The sequence below is a fragment of the Emys orbicularis genome, chromosome 3 (assembly GCF_028017835.1).
Source record: "Emys orbicularis isolate rEmyOrb1 chromosome 3, rEmyOrb1.hap1, whole genome shotgun sequence".
NCBI lineage: Eukaryota > Metazoa > Chordata > Testudines > Emydidae > Emys > Emys orbicularis.
The window spans coordinates 18891134-18917033 of NC_088685.1; the positions used below are offsets into that span (position 1 = coordinate 18891134).

The 25900-nt window shown below is 45.3% G+C and overlaps 1 protein-coding gene across 2 annotated transcripts in view; it reads right to left on the bottom strand.

Annotated features, from left to right (window-relative positions):
* The window catches only part of PTCHD4 (patched domain containing 4), a 145155-nt gene that overhangs the window by 85759 nt on the left and 33496 nt on the right, over positions 1-25900 (bottom strand). For both annotated transcript variants that reach the window (XM_065401869.1, XM_065401870.1), the window contains exon 2: positions 7069-7549. In XM_065401869.1, the coding sequence (XP_065257941.1) occupies positions 7069-7549 (481 nt within the window). The remainder of the gene's footprint in view (positions 1-7068; positions 7550-25900) is intronic.

The following is a 25900-nucleotide window of genomic DNA, read 5'->3' on the forward strand; positions in this document are numbered from 1 at the left end:
TTCAACTTTAAATTGTCGTTTGGGGTCTCTTATGGGATTATCCCGTGCCTCGTAATCAAAATGTCTTCTTCTTCGGTGACTCTTGTATTCTTGAATGGATGGGAAAATAGCTTCAGTGTGAAGTTCCTCTGACAATTTCTGTGCACTCTTCAGAATGTTTTGAAATCCCTCATCTGACCGGTACGACTGTAGGTATGACTTTGCTTTGTCCAGTTGTTCCATTGCTCCAGATATATCAAGATCAACACCTTGGAGTCTCTTGCTTACAACATTTATTTCAAACATGTTGTGGTCATGCCACAACACTAAGCCACACAGAAATTTGAAGTTATGTATGTTTCTGGTGATTCCATTTCCCGCTGCCACTGTTCTCCCACGAACAGTTCCTGTCATAGTATTATCCTCCATAATGGCAACTATGGCATCATCAATCTTCCCAATTTGGTGTTTGATAGGCTTTATCACCTCCACTCGACTTTCCTGTCATGTGGCACTCAGTGGTTTCAGTGTCAGAGAGGATGTTCCCAGATGTTGCTTCAAAATTTGCCATTGATGAGTTGATGCAGAGAAAAATACATAGATGCTTTGAATTACATTAAAAAATTCAGCAGCCTCACTAGAAGCTGATGCTGCATCACTGACCACCAAGTTCAATGAATAAGAACTGCATGGGACAATAAAAAGCTCGAAGGTTTAACTCTTGGATCTGTGTCTGCACTCCTCTGTTCTTTCCTCTCATGTTGGCACCATTATCATAGCCCTGACCTCTCATGTCAGCTATTGCAATTCCCGCTAAAAGTCTTCCAGCTTTTTAAGAAGCACATTTGTCATATCAGCTCCTGTAGTATCATCAATGTCAATAAATTCTAGAAAATGCTCTCTGACAGTCACCATTGCAGGGACATTTTCACTAGGTTCTGTTGTTGTTACAAAATGCACCATTAAAGACATTTGTTCCATATGGCTGATGTCAGGTGTGCAGTCCAGAATAACAGAGTAATATCTTGCTGACTTCAGATCTGCCACAATCTTCTGTTTGACTTTTGTTGCCAGTAACTGTATGATCTCGTTTTGAATAGTTTTTCCAAGGTAGTGGTGTGTGTACATTTCTTGGGTGGTGACTCTTCTTAGATGCTCCTGGAGTACAGCATCAAACTCAGCCATCAGCTCCACAATTTTAAGCAAGTTTCCATTGTTTGGCACATACAGCTGATCGGAAGTGCCACGCAGTGCTAGGTTTTGGGTAGCAAGCATTCTCACAATGGCAATGAGCCTCTTCAGAACATTTTGCCAGTAAAGAGACTCTGATGCAATCTTCTCTTGATGCTGATCATCTATGGTGACCTCTAACCTTAGTCTCATCTCAAACTCTTTCCACCTATGGAATGCTCTCTGGTGATTTGTTGCCTTCTCATGGCATGCCAGATTTCGAGCCAGATTCTTCCAGTCCTTTGTTCCTGTAGAACCCAATGTGGCTGGAACATTAGACTGGAAGAGTTTGCAACAAAAACAGTATGCAGCATTCTGGGTTTTTGAGTACATAAGCCATGGCCTCTCCACTTTGTCACCATTGGGGATTTCACGCCAGTAATGTGTTGGGTGGAAACTTCTATTTTCATTGTCTTTGGGGAACATGAAGTTTTTCACTTGCTGTGGCTCATGCAGTACAAGGAAGTCCCTCAGGCTACTGCTCAAGTGGGTCCACAGTCCTGGATCATCTAGACTTAAGGAACTAAACTCAGCAGCAGCTATTTCTTGCGCCTCCAGCACACTCTTCTCTGATCTATACTTTTCTTCAGGAATGTGCATGGTTACATCCATTTGAGATGGAGATATGGATGCTGCAGTAGCTGCCAGGTCACCTGCACTCTGACTAACTGGAAGATCAGGCATCTCCTCACCACTCACATCCTCACTGGGGTCGGAAGGCTCACCGTGAACATTTGTGTCTATGTATCTCAGGAAAGCTCCTTCCTGCTTAGATAGAAAAGCTTCCTTTGCTTTCTTTCTTTTTCTGAATGCTGCCCCAGAGGGGCATTTTCTTCTTTCACTCATGACTGCTGTTCTGTGTCAGCTATAGTGGCTCTCAACACTCAATTGAAGGGGACAAATAAGCAGGCTGGTAGCAGGGCCTGAGTGAGGGAAGATATCAGCGTCTTAAGGGCCTAACTGCCTCCTGCTACTTCAGTTGACTGCCTGTTCTCCTCAAGTGGGTTCAGGGAAGCAGCAGGAATCAAGAAGCTCCCTGAGAAGCTGGTGTTAATCAGTCCAGGCTGCTGGGGGGTGCTAGAGAGGTACATAAGACGATCCTCCTCCTCTCTCTCCCTGCAGCTCCTGCTGCTTTCTGTTATTCCCTCTCACCTTTGCTCCTGCCTGCCTGTTACGTCTCTTGTGCCCTCCTTCCTCCAGCACTCCACCATCTCTGTGCATCTAGAGCAGAGAGAATACATATGCAGCAGCAGCAGACACAATTTTCTACACTCTGGGTCCTAGTGGCGCCCCCCCCCCCAGTCTGGCACCTGAGGCGGCCACCTCAGTTCGCCTCATGGTAAGGCCAGCCCTGGCTGCCAGAGCCACTGTAGTGGCAGGAAGTGATGTGGGGAAGAGGCAGGCTGCACTGGGCTTCTTCCATCAGATCTGTCATATGGCCCCAACGTCCCAATTTCCTCCCCTGATGTCTTCTCTTGGGGCAGGAGCTGCCCACTCCAGGGGGAGTGAAGAAGAGAGCCAGGCTGGGCCAGAACCTCCACTCCCATCACTTGGACACTACATGTGGCCTCAATGGCGCATTCCCCCCTCCAGGTTAACAACCGTTCCTGCTAACCGATAATGTTGTTAGTCCTGCAGCTCAAGTGGTGGTCTGCTCTGCAGGGTCAGGGCTGAAACCTTGCTGAAGGTGCAGTATGGGGTGCAATCACAACTCTACATAATATAATTTGTTTGTACCTTTTTCCTTTAAAAACATCTTAGTAAATTGCATTTAAAAAATCTGTTCAGAGAGTATCATCTGACATAGTGAAACCCTTAAACGTTAAGAAATGCCATGCAACTTTTCATTCAGCCCCTTTGTGCATATGTGTAAGGGGACTGTTGCCCCCTTACTAACATTCAGTGGGGGTGTTTTGGTTGGCTAGCTCCCAGCACTAAAAGGGGAGGGGTCGATGGGAAATCAGGACACTGAGACTGACAGTCCCCAGGAACAATGGCGAGAGGCCAATGCTCCAGGTTAGCCTGATTGACAGGGCGGGCAGGCTAATCAGCATGACAGGAGGCCAGGGTGGGTCCCGTCCTCCGTGTGAGTTGGAATTGCCTGGGTCAGACTGAGTGGGGCCGAGCAAAGGAGAAAGCAGGGGCCCAAGCTGAGCTGGAGAGCAGAACCGTGCCAGATCCAGAGGGGCCAGAGCTGCCGCCACAGAGCCAGAGACGCGGCCCAGGGAGAGCAGATCCTGTGCTGGGAGCAGAGACGCAGCCCAGGGAGAGCAGATCCTGTGCTGGGAGCAGAGCTGCAGCCACAGAGCCAGAGACGCAGCCCAGGGAGAGCAGATCCTGTGCTGGGAGCAGAGCTGCCGCCACAGAGCCAGAGACGCAGCCCAGGGAGAGCAGATCCTGTGCTGGGAGCAGAGCTGCAGCCACAGAGCCAGGTGTGGTAAGCAAGTGGGGCCAGCCAAGGGGGGACCTTGGGCAAAGGGCCCAGCACAGAAAGACACCCCCAGCCAAGGGCCCTTGCAGGCCAGATCGGGAGGGGGACCTTAACCTGACGGGGGGCTGACGCTGGGGAAGAAGGGTCCCACCACTCAAAGCCCGGAGGTGTGTGGCCACCACCATTGCAAGTGTCCGACCCGCAGCATCCCTGCAGCACAGCCAGGGCCTGAGAAGGAGGCCTGGGACCTACAAGGAACAGACTGCGAAGTGCCCTGATGTCCAGAGACACTGTTTGTGATGTTCCCTGCCACAGAGCGGTGTGATGTGTTTTCCTTGTTCTTTTCTTTAGATTAATTGTTAATTAAACAACTTGTATTTGCTTTAAATTGTATGGAATAATCAGTGGGTCAGGGAGGTGCCCAGTGCAGAGAGGGTACCCCGGAGTGGGGACACCCTAGCCCCTGTCCTAGGTGACCACAGCAGGGTTGGGGGTTGAGCCCCCCAGGAATCCTGGGCCCAGCCTTGTTGGGGTTACGAGGACTCTGCCAGACAGGAGAGTGGAAGGGGAGTCCTCAAGGGCAGGGAGGCCTCTGGGTAAAGGGAGTGGGAGCGAGGACTCAGATCCTTTCGCTAGCCCACTTCACCGGGGTAGTGCAGAAGCCAGGAAAGTTCCCCACAATAGCGGGACCATTCCCCCGCTTACATATGCATTATGAGACAGTGATTAATTACATGCTCACATGCTTTTAAAAATATATATCAACATACGGGACCCCGGCCTCATTCAGTGCACAAGGTAGATGTGTAAAGAGGGCAAATTAAAGTTGCACTGGGAACCATAAATCCAGTATTCCTGAATTCTCAAATCCTTAACTTTGCAACCTGAATCACATTCTTTTAATGTAGTTGTTTGTCTGTATTATTCAGTTGTATTATGGTAGCACCCAAAGGCTCTGATCTGGAGCAAGATCCTATTATGCTGGATGCTGTACAAACAATAGCATAGATGACCGTCCCTCTCCCAAGGAATTTACAGTCTAAGTGCTTGACCCAAACCCACTGAAATCAATGGGAGTCTTTCCATACCAATGGGCTTCAGATCTAGATCTTAATAGGTGAATGCAGAACACAACAGAAAAGGAGGAGGGCGTGGGGAGGCAAAAGTGACAGTAAGAGCTGCTAGGAGTGAGAACATGAGCATCCTGAACAGCCAAAGCACAGGCAGGACTAATGCTCTGTACAGGCATAGAGCGCTGTGGAACCACAATTTGGGACACTGTTCTACCCAAGAGACCATCTAAATGGTTAGAGCTCAGGACTGTGAACTGGAATTGCTGGGTTCTGTTCAAAGCTCTGCTATTGGTTTATTATGTGCCCAATCCTGCGTGGTCCTGGGTACCTGATGACAAGTGTTTTGTATCATCAACTGGCACTGTCATTAATGGGAGTAGAGGGCACCTGACTGCAGGAGCAGGCCTCCATGTGACCTTGGGTAAGTCACAATTCTTGTCTTTCAGTTTATTCCTCTGGAAAAAATAAAACTTACCAACTATAGCTCTCGGGGACATGTGAGCATTCATCTAATCATGTCTACAAATCAGTTGGAAATTATTGGATGAAATATACATAAAAAGGTTATTTATTTAGTTCCTCCAAACCCAAAGCAAGTACAATGTAATCCTATGGAATATTTCCTTGCAATTTCATAAAGAGCCTTTTTCTGGTAAAAGTGAGCTCTAGAACACTGCAAATAAACATAAAATTACATTTAATCTCTGGCTAGCAAACTAACAGAGTTCTGTCTTCCACCCCAAATGGTAAACTAAGGCACCCAAATCCATTTTGTAACACAATTTCACTCCAGTGGTAGACTCTTTCCCCCTTGTGGCTGCATCATGTAAAGCAATTTATAAGCCTGCCTAAAGCTCAAGCAGTCTCTTGGTTTTAGATCCAGAGAGCTACCAAGCAACTCAAATTCCCGCATGTGCCACCACTTGTGTTATGATCCCCTTCTGTGTTGGTCCACTCCTGGCTCCCCACCCTGCTCCCTATTCTACACTCTCTTCACACAAAAGTCTACTCCAATTCCCCTGTCAAGCAGCCTTGATTCTGTCCCCCCTCTCCCACACATACCCCTAAGTCACTCTCCTGATCCTCTCCATTTCAGCACCACCAGAGTGCCTGACACCCAATTCCCACTTTGGATCCCTCTTTCCCATCTTTCAGCACCTTCTGCTGTCCCCCTCCTACAGGAAGATGACAGGGGAAGAACTTTGCCCCTATAATGCAGGGCTACACCCACACTGCACAGCAGTTGGGCGGCCAGGAAGAAACGCATAGCTTCCCCTCCCACTGGGTCCCTCTAGTCTGTGATGTGTCCACACATGGACTTTCGCCCAGAGGAGCATTGGGTGCTCAGACACCATCAGAATGGGCACAGCTAAGAAACGAACTGGAAGAGAATGGAACAGAGCATTCTGCCCACAGGCAAGATTTCCTTCAGATACAAAAGGCAGCATGGAGCCTTTGAAGGTGGCCACTGAGATCTAGGATGAGGGGAAACACAAATGTTCAAATACACTGTGCGGTGAGATGACAATGTTTCTCCTTGTTGACTGCACAGAGAAATGAGGTGGCACCATCTCTGTGGATACTGCTTTATCTTCCTTTTCAGCATACTTCCCTAGCCTGGAATCTTGCAATCAAATTGTTAAACGAATGCAATTGAGATATGCTTAAAATACTGCTCTAAAACAAACAATTTCCTTCAAAAATGGGTCCAGACATTTGCTCTTTAGCTGAAACTTCTGCCTCATGGTGCGTCCCAAGCAAATCATTGCAGATGGTCTCTAAATTTCACAAGCCGGGGGATTATGTTCTACAGACAGAGACAGGCCCTGTGCTTACAGCCAGGCAGACACGAGGGCTGTAATCACCTCTCTCTCAATTTCATTCATGAACCAAACCATTCCTCCACCTCCCACACAAATGAAAGAGAAAGCCTCACCAAAGAGGATGCTACATATTATTTTCTTTGCCACTCCCTGCAGTCGCTCCTTACTCTTCCCACTGGCCCTCCATCAAAGACACGTCAACAAATATCCATTTTCTATGCTGAGCTGACTGGTTTTCAATAACAAGTTCCCCCTTTGTTTTGTAACAGGGATTCATACAACTACTGCTCTCCTATTGGGTGAGGTTCCAACAAAGTCATTCACTCTTTTTTTTTTTTTGTCTGTTACTTTGTTTTGTTTGGGATTTTCATTTAATTTTTAATTGTTTTGGTAAGGGATGGGTCAGTTTAACAAAATGAAAAGGACCTGGACTTTCACTGAAGGTAAAATCTGCACTTTATACCCTGGGATGTAATTTACAATCCCATCATTAAATTGCGTTAATCCCATTATTATGAAGATAAAGAATTACCCATTGCGAAGAAGGGGATTCCCAGCAGTGTAGAGTTATATTTTCCATCAGTAATGAAAAATATCCCTGCTGCAGTGACACTGGAGATGCAGATTGTAAATACTCCCAATAATCCCAGGAAAGGTTTGCCTCGCAGGCAGTCCTTCATGGAGCTCGAGAGCATAGCAATCAGTAGAATGAGCATCAGGCTCACTAAGATCTTGCCCTTGGCCAGGAGGCTGGTCTTGTGGAAGTCCTTCCAAAGACTAAAGGATGCCAGCGAGTAGAGCTGCAGATCTTGGTGATCCAGCTGCAGCTTGCGCATCAGTTTACAGAATTCACTCTCCCATTTTTCACCAATGAGGCCCTGGGCAACAGAGCCATAGGTTTGGAGGTAGTAGGTGATCTGGATGGCTCTGGCTGACTTCACTCGCTGGTCCTTGCTGTTTGGCACCTCCATGACCCCTCCAAGCTGGTGTCCAATAAAACTGCTCCTTCCATCCTGAAGAGAAAAGTGAAAGAGAAGCATGTGGTTATTAAGAGTTAAAGGGACATAATTTTTTTCTGGGTTTTATAAATATACACACTGAAGGCCAGATCAAAGCCCACTGAAGTCAATAGGAGGCTCTCCATTCGCTTCCTTGGGCTTTGGGTCAGGCCCTTGCTCTGTGCAACGACTCTGTGTTATTTAATCATAGTAGACCCATTTGCCATTCCATGTTGCAGTTAAGGGGCTGCCAGAATATTCATCAGAGACTCAGATATTTGAGGACTAAAATGTAACATGCAAGCTCCTCACTCACAGAAGCTGATGATAGCTTTTCCAGATTTAAAACAACCTGCAACAACAAAATTTGTGATGTCCTGCCACTGTGACATTGCTCTTAAAAAAATAAATAGAAATGTTTACAGAAAATTAGGTCCTGATTCTGATCTCAATTACCCAGATGTACATCAGGAGTGACTCCAGTGAGCTTAGTACAATTACTCTAGGTTTACACTGGTGTAATTGAGATCAGAATCTGTGAATTTATTTACATCAGTGTAACCCAAATCAGAATCGCTACTTTAGTCCATAATGTTGGAGAGTCCCTTTTTGTGTTTTGAAACTATGGGCCTTATTCTGGTCTCTTATTCCAGTGTAAATCAGGTCGTCAGTGGAGTCACACTACTGTAAAACCGGTGTAAGTGTGATCAGAATCAGGTCCCATGTATTGAAAACTGATTTATTTCATATACAGTCATCTTGCCAAGCTCATATGCTTCCATTCTTAGCATCAAAGACTTCTGAAAGATCTCTAGCAGTGGGTTATTCCAAAGGACCCTGTTCCTGCACAATGGCAAACTCCCATTGACTTCACTGGGAAATGGTTACAGTCCTAAATGCAGACTCAGGATGCATTAGAAGGGTGGATTTGAAAAGGTCCCAGCATTAATAATCTAGTTCATCAAGAAGACTCTAAATTTCTGCCAGGTACCAAATAACACTTTTTAAAAAGTGCCTACACATTTATAAACTTGAATGAGAGATTTTTAATTTTGTTCCTATCATATCTAAAACAAATATAAACATCTAAAGCAACTCAGACACAAGACAAGTTAGAATTATAGCAGTCAGAACCACAAGTTATATAACTATTATCAGGATGCTTCAGAGCATGAACTGATCAATAGCTTAGCTCAGGAAGCTACTCCTTCCCACCCACCTATGCGGCAGCAAATGGCCAGGTACATTATGGGGGATTTTCAGCTTCTAAGGCAGTGGTGGGCAACCTCTGGCCTGCGGGCTGCATGTGGCCCGTCAGGGCAAGCCACTGGCAGGCCGCCAGACCATTTGTTTACATTTGCATGGCCACCTGCTGCTTCCAGTGGCCGCAGTTCACCACTTCCCACAGCTCCTATTGGCCGGGAACAGCGAACCGTGGCCACTAGGAGCTGTCACGCAAATGTAAACAAACAGTCTAGCGGCCTGCCAGTAGCTTGCCCTGATGGGCCACCCATGGGCCATAGTTGCCCACCACTGTTCTAAAGCATCTAATAGAAGCCAGTTCCAGCAGCAATTGGGCTACACATAGGAATCACGGAGTGAGATTCTATGGCCTGTTCTATGCAGGAGGTCCGACGAGGTGAGTGTAACAGTTCATTCTGTCCCCTATAAAAAGCAATCAATCAATGAAGCAAGAGAGCAGACTTTCTGAACCAAAGATGTGTTCCAGGATGGCTGCTCCTACATTCAATAAATATCAGGAATTCAGAGATAAGGCTGAAACTCAGTCACAGACCTTCTTGTGCCTGTGGTATGCAGAGGACGTTGTCCTGCAGCAGAGAACCTTCTAACAGGGCATGGCCATGTGGCAGGGACTCAAATTGCAATCACATGCCAGCTTCTAAAATCACCCACGGCCATCCTTACAAATGTCACATGAGCAGGGATGGCAGGACACAAAGGAGCAAGATAAGGCAGCTGTTTCAGTCTTGACTCTGAATATCCTTGTTTGTATCATTTCAGATCAGGTGTTTAATGCTATTTTATTTTTACTTTTTTGAGGAGGATGATACTCAACATTCACAAACAACCACATTGGGTATGTTTCCAAAGTGATAGTTAAGGAGTTAGCAATGCAGATCCCATTAACATCAGATGGGCCAGCACACTTAAAATCTTTCTTGCACCACTTATAAAAATTTAGGGACAAGTGTCATACATGATAATATATATGCTGTGTTGATATGAAAATGTTTTCTGTCACAGCAGGACACTCCAGCAGCACAGCCTAAAACAGCTACCGAAGACAATGTATTATAATTCAGATTCAATTGATTTACTATGCAGCATGCACTGCAAGGTTACTGGAAACTTTTGGATAGCCATCTTTCAGTGAAAGGTAGTATTTTGAAAGAAGAAACAGAACAGGCACAAATAAATCATGCCCTACAGTATCTTCCATAAAATGGAAGATAATGGCTATTTGTTACATTAATGTACTGTAAGATATCCCAGCCCATATGTCATCAAAATAAAGAGAGCTCCTTCAGATGGAATCATGGAAATTAGAGATGGTGAACACCTTTAAAGGCATCTTGTCCATCTCCTCCTGGACAATGCAAGACTGTTTCATACAGAATCAAGTGTTTGACCCTCTCTACTTTTAAACGATGCAAACAATGAGGCTTCCATCATTGCCCTTGGGAAATGGTTCCACATGTTAATACGCTTCATTATTATTATTTATTTGCATTCTGGTACTGCCTCTATGCTCCAGGTGAGATCAGGGTTCCATTGAACAAGGTGCTGTCTGAACACGTAGTAAGAGAGAGTCATTGCTTACAGTCTCAAGCAAAGGTGGGTAGAGGCGGGAGGCAATATTGTTATCCCCATTTTACAGATGGTGAAGAGAGGCAGAGAGTTTAAGCGACTTGCCCACATTTATAAAGGAAGTCTATGGCAAAGCTAGGTCTTGAACCCAGATCTGACCCCGATTCTTTAACCAAAAGACCATCCTTCCAAAAGCCATTGCTATTATATATTTCTGACATGCACCTACATTATGCTATTCCTAATTTCATACCAGCTGTTTCTAGTTTCAGACTATAATTCCCCCACATCGATTATTTTACATTTATCAGGACACATTCAATTGTTATTTCTTGCTCATATTTCTCATGAAAATAAAAATAATACTTGGTAGTTATGTAGCACTTTCTAGCCAGGGATCTCAAAGTGCTTTGCAGAGGGAGATAAGTATTATTAGCCCTGCTTTACTGATGGGGAAAAAGGCACAGAGGTTCAAATTGTCTTTCCCAAGGTCGCTGGCAGGGCTGGAAATAGAACCCAGATCCCCTGATCCCCAGGCCAGGGCCCTGTCCACTTTCCTCTCATCTTTTGACCCTCTTTAGGCATAGTTTCCCCTTTCTCCAGCTCCCCTGAAGCCCTTCTGAAGCTGAGGAGGGGGAACTCTGGAGGAGTGAGACAGGGGTGATGGACACATTCTCTGGTTTTGTCCCCCTGCACCTCCAAACCCCTGGGACTTTAGCAGGTAGGTTTATGCTGACCCTGTCTCAGAGGTATCTGTGGGTCAGAACTCCTTGCCTGATCTTCAGAGGGAAATCACTCATGCCCCTAAAGCAAGAATTCAAAGGAAACTCCACAAATACAATGAGTGAGATAATAGGGTGTTTTGTAAGTAATTAAAATATAGGATGGGCTCAAGAATGATTTTTAATGATTTTGCTGTTAACTTCTATGTAGGTCACGTTGTCTGTGTTGAAGTTTTGAGAGAGAAACCAGTTCAGGGCATCTTTTATAAATTTATTAAAAAGAATAAGTAAGCAGTTCTAGAACAAGCGAAATAGGTCACTAACCGTTTTCCTAACCTAATTTACAATGGTACAATGCAGCAGTCAAATTAAGGTTTAATTAAAATACAATCAATAAGTCAATGGTTCAATTTATCCATCTCACCAATTACTACAATTAGTAACTAAATCAAATTATAATGAACAAGTTAAGAAAACCAATTCTCTTAAGGTCTTACAGGAAGGCTAAGGGGAGAAGCATTTCCCTTTGATTTAAGCTATTTAGCTACGAGTCTTGTTAAAGGCAGATGCTATTCCTTGCCTTAGCTTTGGGGATCACAGCTCTGAAAATGATTTCCTGGTAACTCCCTCCTCTGGCTTCTTTGTCCCATTAAGCTCACTAGTCACAGAAATCACATGAAGGTTTTGTTTATCTCAACCAGGGGTAGGTGTACCCCTTGGGGTATGCAGAGGTCTTCCAGGGGGTACATCACCTCATCTAGATATTTGCCTAGTTTTACAACAGGCTACATAAAAAGCACTAGCGAAGTCAGTACAAACTAAAATTTCATACAGACAATGACTTGTTTATACTGCTCTATATACTATCCACTGAAACGTAAGTACAATATTTATATTCCAATTGATTTATTTTATAATTATACAGTAAAAATGAGAAAGTCAGCAATTTGTCAGTAATAGTGTGCTGTGACACTTTTGTATTTTTGTGTCTGATTTTGTAAGCAAGTCGTTTGTAAGTGAGGTGAAATTTGGGATATGCAAGACAAATCAGACTCCTGAAAGGGGAACCGTAGCCTGGAAAGGTTGAGAGCTACTGATCTAGCCTATTCCCTCTCCCCAATTTAACACAGTGACTGCATCTTTCTGGCAGTCTGGCATAGACACAGAATGATTTCTAGAGTCCTACACTTTTAGCAGCTTTAGAATGACACTGCTTTAACACAGAGATCTCTTCCTGTTCAAATAGCAGACTAGGGGGTTTAGTGTCTACTTTGAGAAGTACTTAGTGACACACAATGACACACAACACACATACACACACACTAGTGGGCATTGGAGTGATCTGAGTGTCCTTACACTGCTCTACAAAGGGATTTTCACATCTTCTTCTCAAAGTTTTAAGTTCATGTGACTGGCCTTGGAATAGATTGATATTTACCATTATCTTTACTGATAAGATGTAGTTTGGAGCTGTTGCACATGTGGTGGGGAAAAGTTCAGCTTTTTCCTCGCTCTTTGTTATAGCCATCAGGCCTGGCTTTGCCGGTGGTCAGAGTCCTTCATCTCTGCTTCTTTGGATGACCGGTCCAAGGAAGAGAGCAGGGGACAACTTCAGGTTGATGCGAAAAAGTCTCCCCACCCCCATCCCTTCCCTCTTGCACAGTTGGCATCTTTGGTAGGAATCAGTGACTCCTCTGCTCCACCCCAGGGGACCACTGTCCAGTTAGGGGTTCCAGCATGTTTTATATAGTTCAGTGTGGACCAATGACTTGACATCTGGACCTTGAAATCATATTGAAGATTCCAGGTTAGAATGTATATGTCTTAGAGCAGTTTGCTGATAAGGGCAAACTGATGGCTCTTAAAAAACAGGATGCAAGAAGATACCACGTGATAAGAAGATGGTAGGCAAACTTCCGCTTAGGCCCAAGACATAAATGTCTTCATTGTTTAAATATAACTAATGACTGTTTGCATTCCACATTCACTCATTCCCACACGTCCTTGTAACAGTGAGTTAAGTACGAAACTGGGGAAGTAACTCTAAGAGGCAGGGGCAGAGTCTAGGGCAAGCAAGTGACTTACCCTAACACCCTTTTGACTACAAGCCAGAAAGCTGCTTTGGACATCTAGTTTCTAAATGCAACTTTCAGATACTTTTGGCCAACTACTGTTAGTCAGGCCTAAATCCAAATACGACCTATGTTCCCTACAACAATCTTGTAGTGTTTCCTGTCTCTTTACCTGTGAGCAGCCTCTGTAATGGACAATATGGACCTTAATATACTTTTTAATCCGCTGTTCAGTAAAACGTACTGCACATGTATTTAAAAGACACCTGACCCTATAGAGAATACATATTGGAAATGCTTCAGAACTAACCTTGCAACTTTTTATCTTGTTAGTCCGTGTTTTTCTCAGCCATCTCTTGTGTTTCTTTAACTGAGTCAGTGTTTCTCCCTTGGGAGCAGATACTTTTACAGACCTAGTGTCAGTTTCTACATGTGCTGAGCTTTGGAGTTGGAGCCCGCAGAGCACAGCTATGGTGGGTTCCAGCATCAACCCAACACATAAAAGCGATGAGCAGCACAAGGAGCCCAGGGACACTCAATCCTGCATTATTGGCATTGCTGCTGCACAGACACCAAATGCTAAATTCACAAAGAAACACAGGCGTGGCACCGGCTATATCTAATCTTTAGGCATCTAGAAAAATCACTGGGATTCAAATAGCCCGGGTAGGTGCCTAAGCTCCCTGTACAATGAATGGGGAGAGACAGGCACCTCAGAATGGGATTCACAAAAGCCAGCATGCTATGCGGCTCCCTGCCCAAGCAAGCCAATAGGAGATGCCAGCCTGAGGGGTGGATGCTAAGCCCCACTCTCTCAGGGAGTTTGGCACCTAAATCCAGGCTGCATGGAGGTGCCTCCTTCTGCTTGGGATTCTCAGCTGCAAACCCTCTCTTGGCACTAGGCACCTATGCCACTTTCACAATACGCTAGGGGGTGGTTAAGGAAAGCTACAGCTGCAGCTTAATAATTTACCCCAGTGAGTAGGGTATTCAGCTGGGATGTGGGACACGGCTGCTTCAGAGTCTCTCTTCCTCAGGCAACGGGGTTTGAACAGGGATCAGCCACCTCTCAGGTGAGTGCTCTAACCACGGCAGCCCCTACTCCCATTGCATGTGCTACAGAGTCATTCTCATGCTTGTGCTCTCTCCCTCTCTCTCTGGCCCAATGACTTTTTCAATTATTTATCCGCAGTGGAACAGCTTCCAAAGGAGAGACTGAGGAAGGCTCTAGACGAGAACGTCCTATAGATCAGCCATCAACGTACTCGCCTGAGAGGTCACAAATTCCTGTTCAAGTTCCTTCTTAGATGGAGGGGGGACTTGAACCAAGGATCTCCCACACCCCAGGTGAGGACACTAGGCACTAGGATAAAAGTGACGAGGGAGGTCCAGCTGCTGTGTGTGTGAGTTTGCACGTGGGGTCCAGTCTGGTAGGCAAGTTCTGAGCATGTTTACCAGGTCAGGTCCCATAGGCAGAAGAATGCAGAACTTCCCCTAGTTAGTGCATCGCTCTAGGACTTAAGTATCCAGATGCGGTGCACATGCTCAGAAGCAGAGACGGGTGACATCTGAGGTGGGATTTGTGAATTCCAGTAGGGCCTGATTCTGGGATTTAGGCCTCTAACTGTGACAGGTGCTTAAGTCTTTTTGTGAATCTAGCCCCAAGTTACCCCTGCTTAATAGTGGGAGGTGTAAGGTTCAAGAGGAGAACATGTAACCAAGTCCCATTGGCTTGCTCAGGATCCCGCTTACATCCCAGTGACACCTGTCCCTTTATTACCCTAAACTCTTGAAATTAAAGGAGAGTCCAAGCAAAGGGCTCACTGTGGAAATCTACATCTGGGTAGGTGTGAGTTCTCAAAGCTGCCTATGGAATTTGGATGGACAATTCCCATTGAAATCTCAGTCCTGGTACCTCCACTCATGCTTGCAACCCTGGGCTGCCTGCTGTAGCCTGTATTAGTGTGATGTCTATCATCTTAGCCAACACAATCTATTACCTTAGATTGAACTGAGGACTTCAAGTTAAAATGCTACAGCTTGAGCTAAAGTATTCAGGCGCACTATCTAGGGCTGTAAGAGACTCAAAGCCTCTGAGGATTGAGCAAAGAGGGGGCCTTGTCTCACACACACTCACCAGTGGATTCCACTAGGATCAAGATCTCTGTGTTTTCTTAACGATGCAGCATTACAGTTTGATCATGGGACAGCACCTATATCAGCAGCACTAACTTCTAGTGGTTAATATCAGCTTGCCCTATTCTTCCATCAGCGGAAGTCCCCCAGGGACAGTATGATCACTTTCTGCCTTTAGTGGGTCTGTTTTGCCTTCCTCCTGTTAGATGACACCAGCCTCCACTGGTTTCCATCTCAAGGAAATGCCAGAAGATTCAACCTATTTTCAAGCAATGTAAAAAAAAAAAAAAAAAAAAAATCAATCTTGTCTGCAACCTATTTGTCATCCATGTCATTGAAACCAAGAGGTTGCAAGATGTTCACTTCAGTTTCCTGACAGAAAAAAGAACCCCTTGGAATCACAATGATCTGCAAGGAGAATACAAACATATCCTTTGTAAGCACTGTGGATTTTTTGTAACGTATCAGCCAGAGTGAAAGATAATGATCAGGCAGCATCATTGACAGGTCAATATAAAGCACGTGATTCTCGGCTCAGTCCATTTTGTCTTAATGACTTTTAAAAAAATCTTACAAAAGGTAGCCAGGATTGTCTGCTAAATATATTAAGTGATAGACATTCTAATGAGATTAATGCAGTTATTTCTATCACCACGACAAAGACATACCAAATTAACCTAGTGTTCAGTATTAGACTAAAGTCCCCAAAAAGAGAAAATACAGAGTTAAGGTGAAGTCACTGGTTTTAGCTCATCCCAATTTTTTTGTGCTTGAAACTAGAGATAACAACAGACCCATCTTCACCCATCACTTGAAACAGTTTTTTAGGCTTAAACTGTTAAGTTTCTTTCCCTCCCTTTTAGCCTAACCGTCCCCATTTTTGGGTGCTTATCCGACCTGAACTGAATCTCCAAACCTCTTGTGGGTTCCCCCATCACTAGACAAATCACCAAAGGCCTCCTAGAGTCTATCCACATTACAAAGCCAACCATGCTTTTGTACCTGTTCACAGCATGGCTATTTTGCAAGCAGCACTGTTTGATCTATGTCCCCACAACAGCTTTCCTGCCATTCAAACCACGTGGATGCAGCCACACTGTTTATCTGGATTTGTATCAGTGCATTCTAGGAAAATCTGCATCTATTCTGTATTGCTTCCTTAGGGGATAGAGTGTTCAGAGGGCATGTACACAGAGCAGCGTCAGCAGCACATTCTGGGATATCATGCCACACACAGCTGGGAGGTTAAACCAGTTATACAGGAATGACCATGGGTCTGGTTATTATAGGGCATGGCTGCCCCATAGTTGTTCATGCTATCCAAACTTGGCACAGCTGGCACCCTCTGCCACAGTTTCCCTCCCGGAAGTTGGTCCTCTCAACTTTCTAGACATCAGTCTGTGCTGGAGATGTGGCTTAGCCTTAGGGCCAAGTGCCAAAAACACATAACCAAAAACCCTTTTGGAATAGCAAAAGTCCAACTAAGGAGTCCCAAACAAACCAAAAGGTTCTTCTACCCTTCATAGCTTTTCTTCAGCCCGCCCTCTGGGCCCTGTTCCCAGCCCCTGCTGGGCTGCCTTTGAGACTCTTTCCCTTGTTCTGGTGTAGTCCTCAGGGTGGTTCCCCTGGAGCCCTAGCTCAGGGTCTTCCACGGGAGCCTACGTACTCTCTGGTTCCATATCCAGACTGATCTCTCTGTCCTTGTATAAGGCCCAGGTGTCCATTAAGCTATCACCTGACCCTCTTAAGTCCTGCCCCTCAGCTGGAACCAGCTATTTAATTATGGCACAGGTGTGGCTGGACCAATCTCCAACACTTATATCTGGAAAGCTAGTCCATACAGCAGGCCTCTGACACAACCAAGCAGCTACAGCCAAGTGCTACCCATCCTGTGTGCAGGCAAAAGCCATGTCTAGAACCAACCATGGCAGTAACTGGTTACAAACTTAAGTGAAAATTGGAGGGTGGACAGGCCCTTACAGAGCACCTTCTTATTGGTACTACCTAAGCACTGCTGGTTGAGTCCCACTGAAGATGTGAAACTGAGTATCCTGGTAAATAACAGGTGGAGAGCCACAAAGTTCATATTCAGATCCACACTTTCCGGAAGTCTGGGATGTTTAAATCAAGGATTTTGGTTTGGTCCATTATAGAGACAGGAAATAGCTTCAATGTTCAGATCCAGATCCAGATCCAAATTTCTTCCAACATCACAAGTGTTCAGTTCTGGAGTTTGGGTTCAGGCCAATCAAAGTTTCAAAAATTTCCAGTGGAAAAAGTGGACAATATTTCATGAAAGTTTTTGCAAAAGAATGTTCCTGTTCTTCCACCAACTCTATCCAGGGTTGGAATTCCAAACCTGAAGAAGGGAGCTAGCCATTGAAATGAATGGCAGTTATGTTGCTAAATCCACTAGTCAGCTTTGGGGGAAAAAAACCTCAGCCAGGAAATGTATGTGCTCGGATAAGGGTGATTTTTTTAAACAAAAACAAGCAAAATCAGCTACAAGCTCAAGTGGCCAGCACTCTCTCTAGGAGCTGTAAGAGTCCCATTAGAACAAGAATCCATCTGTGTCCAGATTCCAGGCTATGACCTGAACTGTCCCTGTAGCTCACAGTACTAAAGGCACAGTCACTAGGCAAGGGAAACTACTCCCCAAGGAAGGTGCACAGTTAAAGTACTAAGAGGTCAGGCCCAACAGAACCTCAAGGGAAGGATAGAGTCCCCACAATCATACTGCGGCCAGTCTCAGGAATCCATAGTCAGAAGACTATGCAGTTCCTCTAGCCTGGTGTGAAAAGAACAGAAAGGGAACCGTTCCTCGTTCCTGAGAACGCTCCCTCTTTTACAAACTCAGATTACACATGAGAAACATCAAGGAATGCTTCATCTGGTCCTCCATCAGATGACCTGTCTTCTCATTGCAGCTTTAACTGAATAGCTTTCCCCAACCCTGCCCCTTTTTGGTGCCCCTCTCTTCTGTTCTTAGCCGAAATTAGATTGTTAGCTCTTATGAGCATGGACTATAGCAGAGATTGTCCAAAATGATTGGTGATTCTGGGTGCCTCAGGCTTTAGGTGCCCAGCTTGAGAGATAGTAGAGGGGCCTGATTTTCAGAAAGTGGTGAACTACCTGCCCTCCGAAAAATCAAGTCCCTTTAAATAAAGTTTCTTGCACCTTCATCTGAAAAAACTGGTGCTGGCCACTGTTCGTGCCTCGGTACTGGACTAGATAGACCAGTCTGATTCAACATGGCAATTCCTATGTTACCAATGGCAGGAGCAGAAGTTCATTTAGGTATCGTATGGGGGAAATGAGTATGGTTGGGGGGTTAGAAGAAACTGGGTTCCAGACTGCCCGGGGTCTTTTCCCACCCCTAACACTGATGTGCTGTGCAACCTTGAATATCACCGTGCTCCATGTTACCCATCTGTATAATGGATATACCATTGTATTACATGCTTTACAAAGGTGGGTAGGTATTATTAAAACCATTTCTGCAGATGAGAAAACTGAGGCACAGAGATTATGGGATCTTCTCAAGGCACAGTGACTCAGTGGCAGAGCTGAGAATACAAGAGAAATCTCCTGACTAGCAGGCTCATGTTCTGTCCACTGAACCATACCAATCCCGCACATGCAAGCCTCATAAGAATGTTATGAGGATTAATGAATATAAAGAGCTTTGAGCTCCTCCCTTGATAGGCAGAGCATAGGAGCAGAGTGTTAATTGTTTCTGTTACTATTATGGGATGGAGTACAGTATACAGAACCCTTCGGGCTTTGTAAGGTGACCAGAACCTTCTTCTATGTATCACTGCTGAGTCCTGGTGTGATTTACTGGCTCCCAAGGACTGTACAGGAAAGATAGGAAGTATGGCAAAAGACTACCCTGGCTTAACCAGGAGATCTTCAATGATATGAAACTCAAAAAAGAGTCCTACAAAAAGTGGAAAGTAAGTCAAATTATGAAGGATGAATATAAACAAATAACACAAGCAGGTAGGGACAAAATTAGAAAGGCCAAGGCACTAAATGTGATTAAACTAGCTGGAGACGTAAAGGGTAACCAGAAAACATTCTACAAATACATGAGAAGCAAGAGGAAGGCCAAGGACAGAGTTGGCCCTTTACTCAATGAGAGGGGAAAGACAACAACAGAAAATGTGGCAATGGCAGACTTTTTTGACTTTTTTGTTTGTTTTCACCAAAGGGGTTAGAAGCAATCAGACGTCTAAGAGTGAACATCAGTGAAAATGAGGTAGGATCTGAGGCTAAAATAGGGAGAGAACGAGTTATAAATTACTTAGACAAGTTAAGTATCAGAGGGGTAGCCGTGTTAGTCTGGATCTGTAAAAAGCAACAGAGGGTCCTGTGGCACCTTTAAGACTAACAGATGTATTGGAGCATAAGCTTTCGTGGGTGAATGCCCCATGCGTCTGACGAAGTGGGCATTCACCCACGAAAGCTTATGCTCCAATACATCTGTTAGTCTTAAAGGTGTCACAGGACCCTCTGTTGCTTTAGACAAGTTAGATGTCTTCAAGTCAGCAGGGCCTCGAGAAATACATACTAGCATGCTCAAAGAGCTGACTGAGCAGATATCTGAGCCATTAGTGATTATCTTCAAAAACTCATGGAAGACAGAAGAGATTACAGAATACTGGCATTATATTTGCCCTCTTCCAATTTATAAAAAGGGAAATAAGGGGTATTAGAGACCAGTCAATTTAACTTCAGTACCCAGAAAGAAAATGTAGCAACTAATCAAGCAATCAGTTTGCAAATACCAAGAAGATGATAAGGTGATAAGTAAGAGTCAACATGGATTTGTCAAGAACAAATCATGTCAAACCAACCTAATAGCTTTCTTTGACAGAGAAACCAGACTTGTGGATGGGGGAAGCAGTAGATGTGGTGTATCTTGACTTTAGTAAGGCTTTTGATACTTTCTCGCATGACCTTCTCATAAACAAACTAGGGAAATATAGCTTGGATGGAGCTACTATAAAGTGGGTGCATAACTGATTGGAAAACCGTTTCCAGAGAGTAGTTATCAGTGGTTCACAGTCAAGCTGTAAGGGCATAATGAGTGGGGTCCCACAGGGACAGGTCCTGGGTCAGGTTCTGTTCAATATCTTCATCAGTGATTTAGATAAAATGTATAAAGAGTACACTTATAAAGTTTGCGGATGATACCAAGCTGGGAGGGGTTGCAAGTGCTTTAGATAAGATTAAAATTCCAAATGATCTGGACAAACTGGAGAAATGGTCTGAAGTAATTAGGATATAATTCAGTAAAGAAAAATGTGAAGTACTACACCAGGGGTCGGCAACGTTTGGCACGCGGCTCGCCAGGGTAAGCACCCTGGCGGGCCGGGCCAGTTTATTTACCTGCTGACGCGGCAGGTTCGGCCGATCGCGGCCCCCACTGGCCGCGGTTCGCCATCCCGGGCCAATGGGGGCGGCGGGAATCCGCGGCCAGCACATCCCTCGCCTGCGCCGCTTCTCGCCGCCCCCATTGGCCCGGGACGGCGAACCGCGGCCAGTGGGGGCCGCGATCGGCTGAACCTGCCACATCAGCAGGTAAATAAACTGGCCCGGCCCACCAGGGTGCTTACCCTGGTGAGCCGCGTGCCAAACGTTGCCGACCCCTGTACTACACCTAGGGAGGAACAATCAAATGGAAAATGAACTGCCTAGGAAGGAGTACTGTAGAAGGGGATCTGGGAGTTATAGTGGATAACAAGCTAAATATGAGTCAACAGTGTAACTCTGTTGCAAAAAAAAAAAAAAGCAAACAGCATTCTGGGATGTATTAGCAGGGTTTTGTAAGCAAGCCATGAGAAGTAATTCTTCCAATCTACTCCATGCTGATAAGGCCTCAGCTGGAGTATTGTGTCCAGTTCTGGGCGCCACATGAAAGATGTGGACAAATTGGAGAAAGTCCAGAGAAGAGCAACAAAAATGGTTACAAGTCTAGAAAACATGACCTATGAGGAAAGATTGAAAAAATTAGGTTTGTTTAGTCTGGATAAGAGAAGACTAAGGGGGGACATGAAAACAGTTTTCCAATATATAAAAGGTTGTTACAAGGAGAAGGGTGAAAAATTGTTCTTGTTAACCTCTGAGGATAGGACAAGAAGCCATGGGCTTAAATTGCAGCAAGAGAGGTTTAGGTTGCACATTAGGAAAAACTTCCTAACTGTCAGGGTAGTTAAGCACTGGAACAAATTGCCTAGAGAGGTTTTGGAATCTCTGTCTGTGACAGTCTGTTCCTTTATGTTCACCACTTTTACAAAATTATGGTAAATCTTGTACAAAATATGCCTTGTGAGGTATTATTTGAGAACTCCTAATTTGCTGATCATTATTGCCCCGATAAAATATGTGTGGCAACATCGTATGTAAATTTGTGAAATTCTACTGAATAAGACATGCCAAGTTTAGAAAAGCAGGCACAAACCAGAGGCCATGTCTATGCTAGCGAGCTTACAGCGGCACAGCTATACCGATGCGGCTGTGCCCCTGTAAGATTGCTCGTGTAGCTGCTCTATGCTGATGGGAGAGAGCTCTCCTATCGACATATTAAACCACCTCCAACAAGCAATGGTAGCTATGTCAGCGGGAGAGTGCTGTCCACAACGGCGCATCTGTCGGTGTAACTTATGTCGCTCAGAGGGGTGTTTTTTCACACACCCGAGTGACATAAGTTATACCGACAAAAGTGCTAGTGTAGACATAGCCTGAGACAAATGCAAACTGATGCCTCAGCCAGGTGTCAACAAAATCAAATGGAGCAGTCCTTCTTTGGCAGGAAAAAGGGTGTGAGCAAGAAATGTATGCAGCTGGAGATGATTCTCAAAGGAGAGAAATGCTATAAGAAATGTGAGCAAATTCCTCAGATTACCTCTCTTCTCTCATCTCTAATCATGGTATCAACAACACTTGAAAGACCAAGGAAGTATTATTGAACTGGGGGAGAGGTCCTGGCTGAAAGGAATCCAGCCAGACTGCTGAAACCATGTGATGAGGGAAACCTTTTTGCTTTAAATTCACTTAGCTTCTTAAGTTAGGTATTAGTTTGCGTTTTACCTTTTATTTCTTTGTAACCAATTCTGACTTTTCTGCCTCATAACTTCTAATGACAACATCTATCTTTCTGTAGTTAATAAATTGTTTTATTGTTTCATCTAAACCAGTGTGTGTTGGATTGAAGTGTTTGGAAAACTTCATTTGAGCTAACAGGATTTGGGCATATCATTGTGTATTAATGGAATAGCTGACTTTCTATGAGCTTGTATTGTCCAGAACGAAAGAGCTGGACAATACAAGATGCACATTTCTGGGGATAAATCTGGGACTGGAAATTTGCTGGTGTCTCTCTGCAATATAATTCAGGAGTGGCTGCTAGAGCACTCATATAACTCAGTTTACATGCTAAAGGCTGTGTGTGAGCAGACCAGGAGTGGTTGCTCGGACAGCGAAGCCGTGTAAAAGGCACCTCAGATTGGAGAATTGAGGGGACACAGCTGTTGAGAAGTCTAGATTGTACACTGGGTATTGTCACACTGCCACTGGAGGTTTTTAAGAACAGGATAGACAAACACCTGTCAGGAATGGTCTAGTTATTACTTAGTCCTGCCATGAGTGCAGGAGACTGGACTAGATCACCTCTTGAGGTCCCTTCCAGTCCTGCACTTCTTTGTCTCATTACTCTGGGGACTCGGGGGTTCCACCAGAGGATTAAAACAGTGTTGGAACAGGAGTGATACACATCCAGGAAGAGAGGGACTTGCTCCTGAATATTTATCTACCTTCGGGACAGAGAGAAACATTTCTCACTCAGGCCCATCCCCCAAATCAAACAAGGTATCAGCGTGTTCACTGTCCATTCCTGTGCCATAGCTGAGTGAAATGCAATCATTCCTATTGTTCTTTGTGGAGAGGCCTCCATGCGCACGGCCCTGTACACAACGCAGGCAGAGACCCAACATTCTAAACCAGACATATAGGACTCCCAATGGGCAGGGCCTTTACCTCATTGGGGCACCATGTCCTCCCCTAGGGTGATCAGATTTTCAAAGGGGACAGGGGATGGCTTTGGAGGTTGGGTTAGGGAGGTGGGGAAGGGAGGGAGGAGAGGAGAAATAAAAGGGTCCCCCTCCTCCCTCTTTCCCTCCTTGGCTAAGCAAAACCCCACCCCCTTTTATAATTAGAAAACAGGACATATTAGTTTACCCATAATGCCAGATTTTTCTTTCTATCCTGCAGCTGTGTAGGGATATTAAAGAAGGTACTAACAGTGATTCCCCCAAGTGACAGTGACCCCCTCATAATTTGTCCCCCACACTTTAAAATCCAACAGTTTCACCAAGTACAAAAATCTCTTGGGTCTTCTGTTAAAACTTGTAAGCTACTGTCTGTAGAAACCATTGATTATATCTATCCTGTGAAAGATACTTTACTACTATGTAAAACTTACAAACAAGTTAACTGACTTTGTTCTTGAAGTAATTGATACAATGCAAACAAACACTATAAGCTGTTAAGTGACTTTCACTTCATTCAACGGCTCCTAGGACAGACCCCCACCCTCTGTGATTAAAGGGCCGGGAGTCTCAAATGAATTAGCACACACCCTGAAAGTGGGGGAGACAGTAAATTAAAATATGGTTAAGATATGGAATGTATGCTGATGAATGCTTGATATACATGAATGGTTAGGGAAGTGCCAGCCTAGAAAGGGAGTATCCATCGGCCGAAGAATGTGTCAAGTGGATGACCAGAAAACCCCCAGAGGGTAAACTGGGATCCACCCCATCACCTGGAAGGATGAGAAACACAAACTTTGGACAGTGTGGAGCCACCAGGAATGTGCCACTTTGGACGGGAATGTGCCATCTGCTGATTGAGTCAGCAACAGCAGGATGAAACAGCTCCCATAGACTAACATAGGAATTAATTCCTATAAGAATGGACTCTAAAGACTGATGACTTTGAGTCTCTGGTTCTGCTGCCAGCCTCCAGGAGCATCAGGTGCATCTGACACAGACTCGGCTCCATTCTCATGACCAAGATACCTGGCAAGTAACTTGGCATGAGAAACTTCTAGGCTGGTAACTATAACACCTATACAGAACTTGAATGAATGATTGTGTGAATGAACCTCTCTCTCTCTCTCTCTCTCTCTCTCTCTCTCCCTCTCTCTCTCTATATATATATATGTGTGTGTGTGTGTGTATAAGAAACAAGTAGTCAAACAACGTTGTTTACTTTTATCTTTTGCTTTATCAGTATATTTACAATAAATGTGGCATCTTTGCCTTATCCCTCTTAATAAGATCCTGCTGGTTTTTATTCTATTGGTATAACAGCTGCGGTTCCAGTCTCACCCTTCCTACCACACTCCCTCCCTCCCTGAGCCAAACTCCTCTTTGGGCCAGTACAGAGTCCAGCACAGGCACTCCACCTGATTCTGGGGCTGCTTCAGGCCAGGTCCGTCCCCAGCACTGCTTAGAGCAGCCTTAAATTGCATCCAGGTGCCCAAGGCCCCAGTGGTCCTTGTGGCAGCTGGGGAATAGCCAGGTAGGATGACCACAGCTATACTCCCCACATCTAACATGTCCCCTGCACTGGGCACTCTTGTGTGATGGGGCTGGGGGTTACAGAATTGGTTCCCAGAGGGCTTCTAGCACCAGGGGTATTGCCCAGGGGGGCCACAAGGCAACTGGGAATTGACCCCCTGACCTTTGTGTCCACTTCCCCTCTCCCCAAAACAGGCTCTCCAACTCCCTCCATATTACGCCACACTCTGGCGCTTCCCTCTGCTGCAGGAAAGTGAGGAGTAGCAGTCACTGGTCAAGGCCAGAGCAGTGGCCATCTGCAGATGGTGGCAGTGCTAGCTGACCTGCCTATCACACCACTGCCTGGAGGGACAGTGAGACCCTGATACCCCCTGGAGCTGGGTGAACTTGTAGGGCAGAGCTGATATGAGGTCTCATGCAGGGGGTGGGGACAGACCTGAAGCTTTGCTGGACAGACAGCAGGCTCCATCGGGGTGGTCCCGGACGAGCATATGCACTCCGCCAGGTAGCTGTCAGTTTCACCAGCTCAGCTTCTCCCACAGAAACACCAAACACCACACTCCTGATTTACAAGGACATACAGCCACTCTGTCCTGCATCCCCCCCCACCCCAACACACACACACACACAACGCAGTCTGTTGTGCTTTGATGGTGTGTTCTGTCTAAGTTCAGATTGTCAGCCCTTTGGGGCAGAGACCTTGGCTTCGGTTGTCCACTCTGTGACACCAGTGTAACTCCACAGGTGTTACAGAATGGAGGATCAGGCCCCTTCGCTTTATCTTTGCCCATGAAGCACCAGGCACATTTATGACACTCTAGAAATAATCACCAGAAAGGGGTGTGGGTGCCCCCCCGCCACCACAGACACACACACACTCACTTGTCTCTGAGGAATATGCTCAGTGGATCAGGTATGTTTTGAGGAGGGATGTGAGCAGAGAGAGGATAACTGCTGGGTGTGGAAGAGGGAGGGAGTCCCGACCACAAGGGGTGGCGTGGGAAAGGCGGCACACAAAGG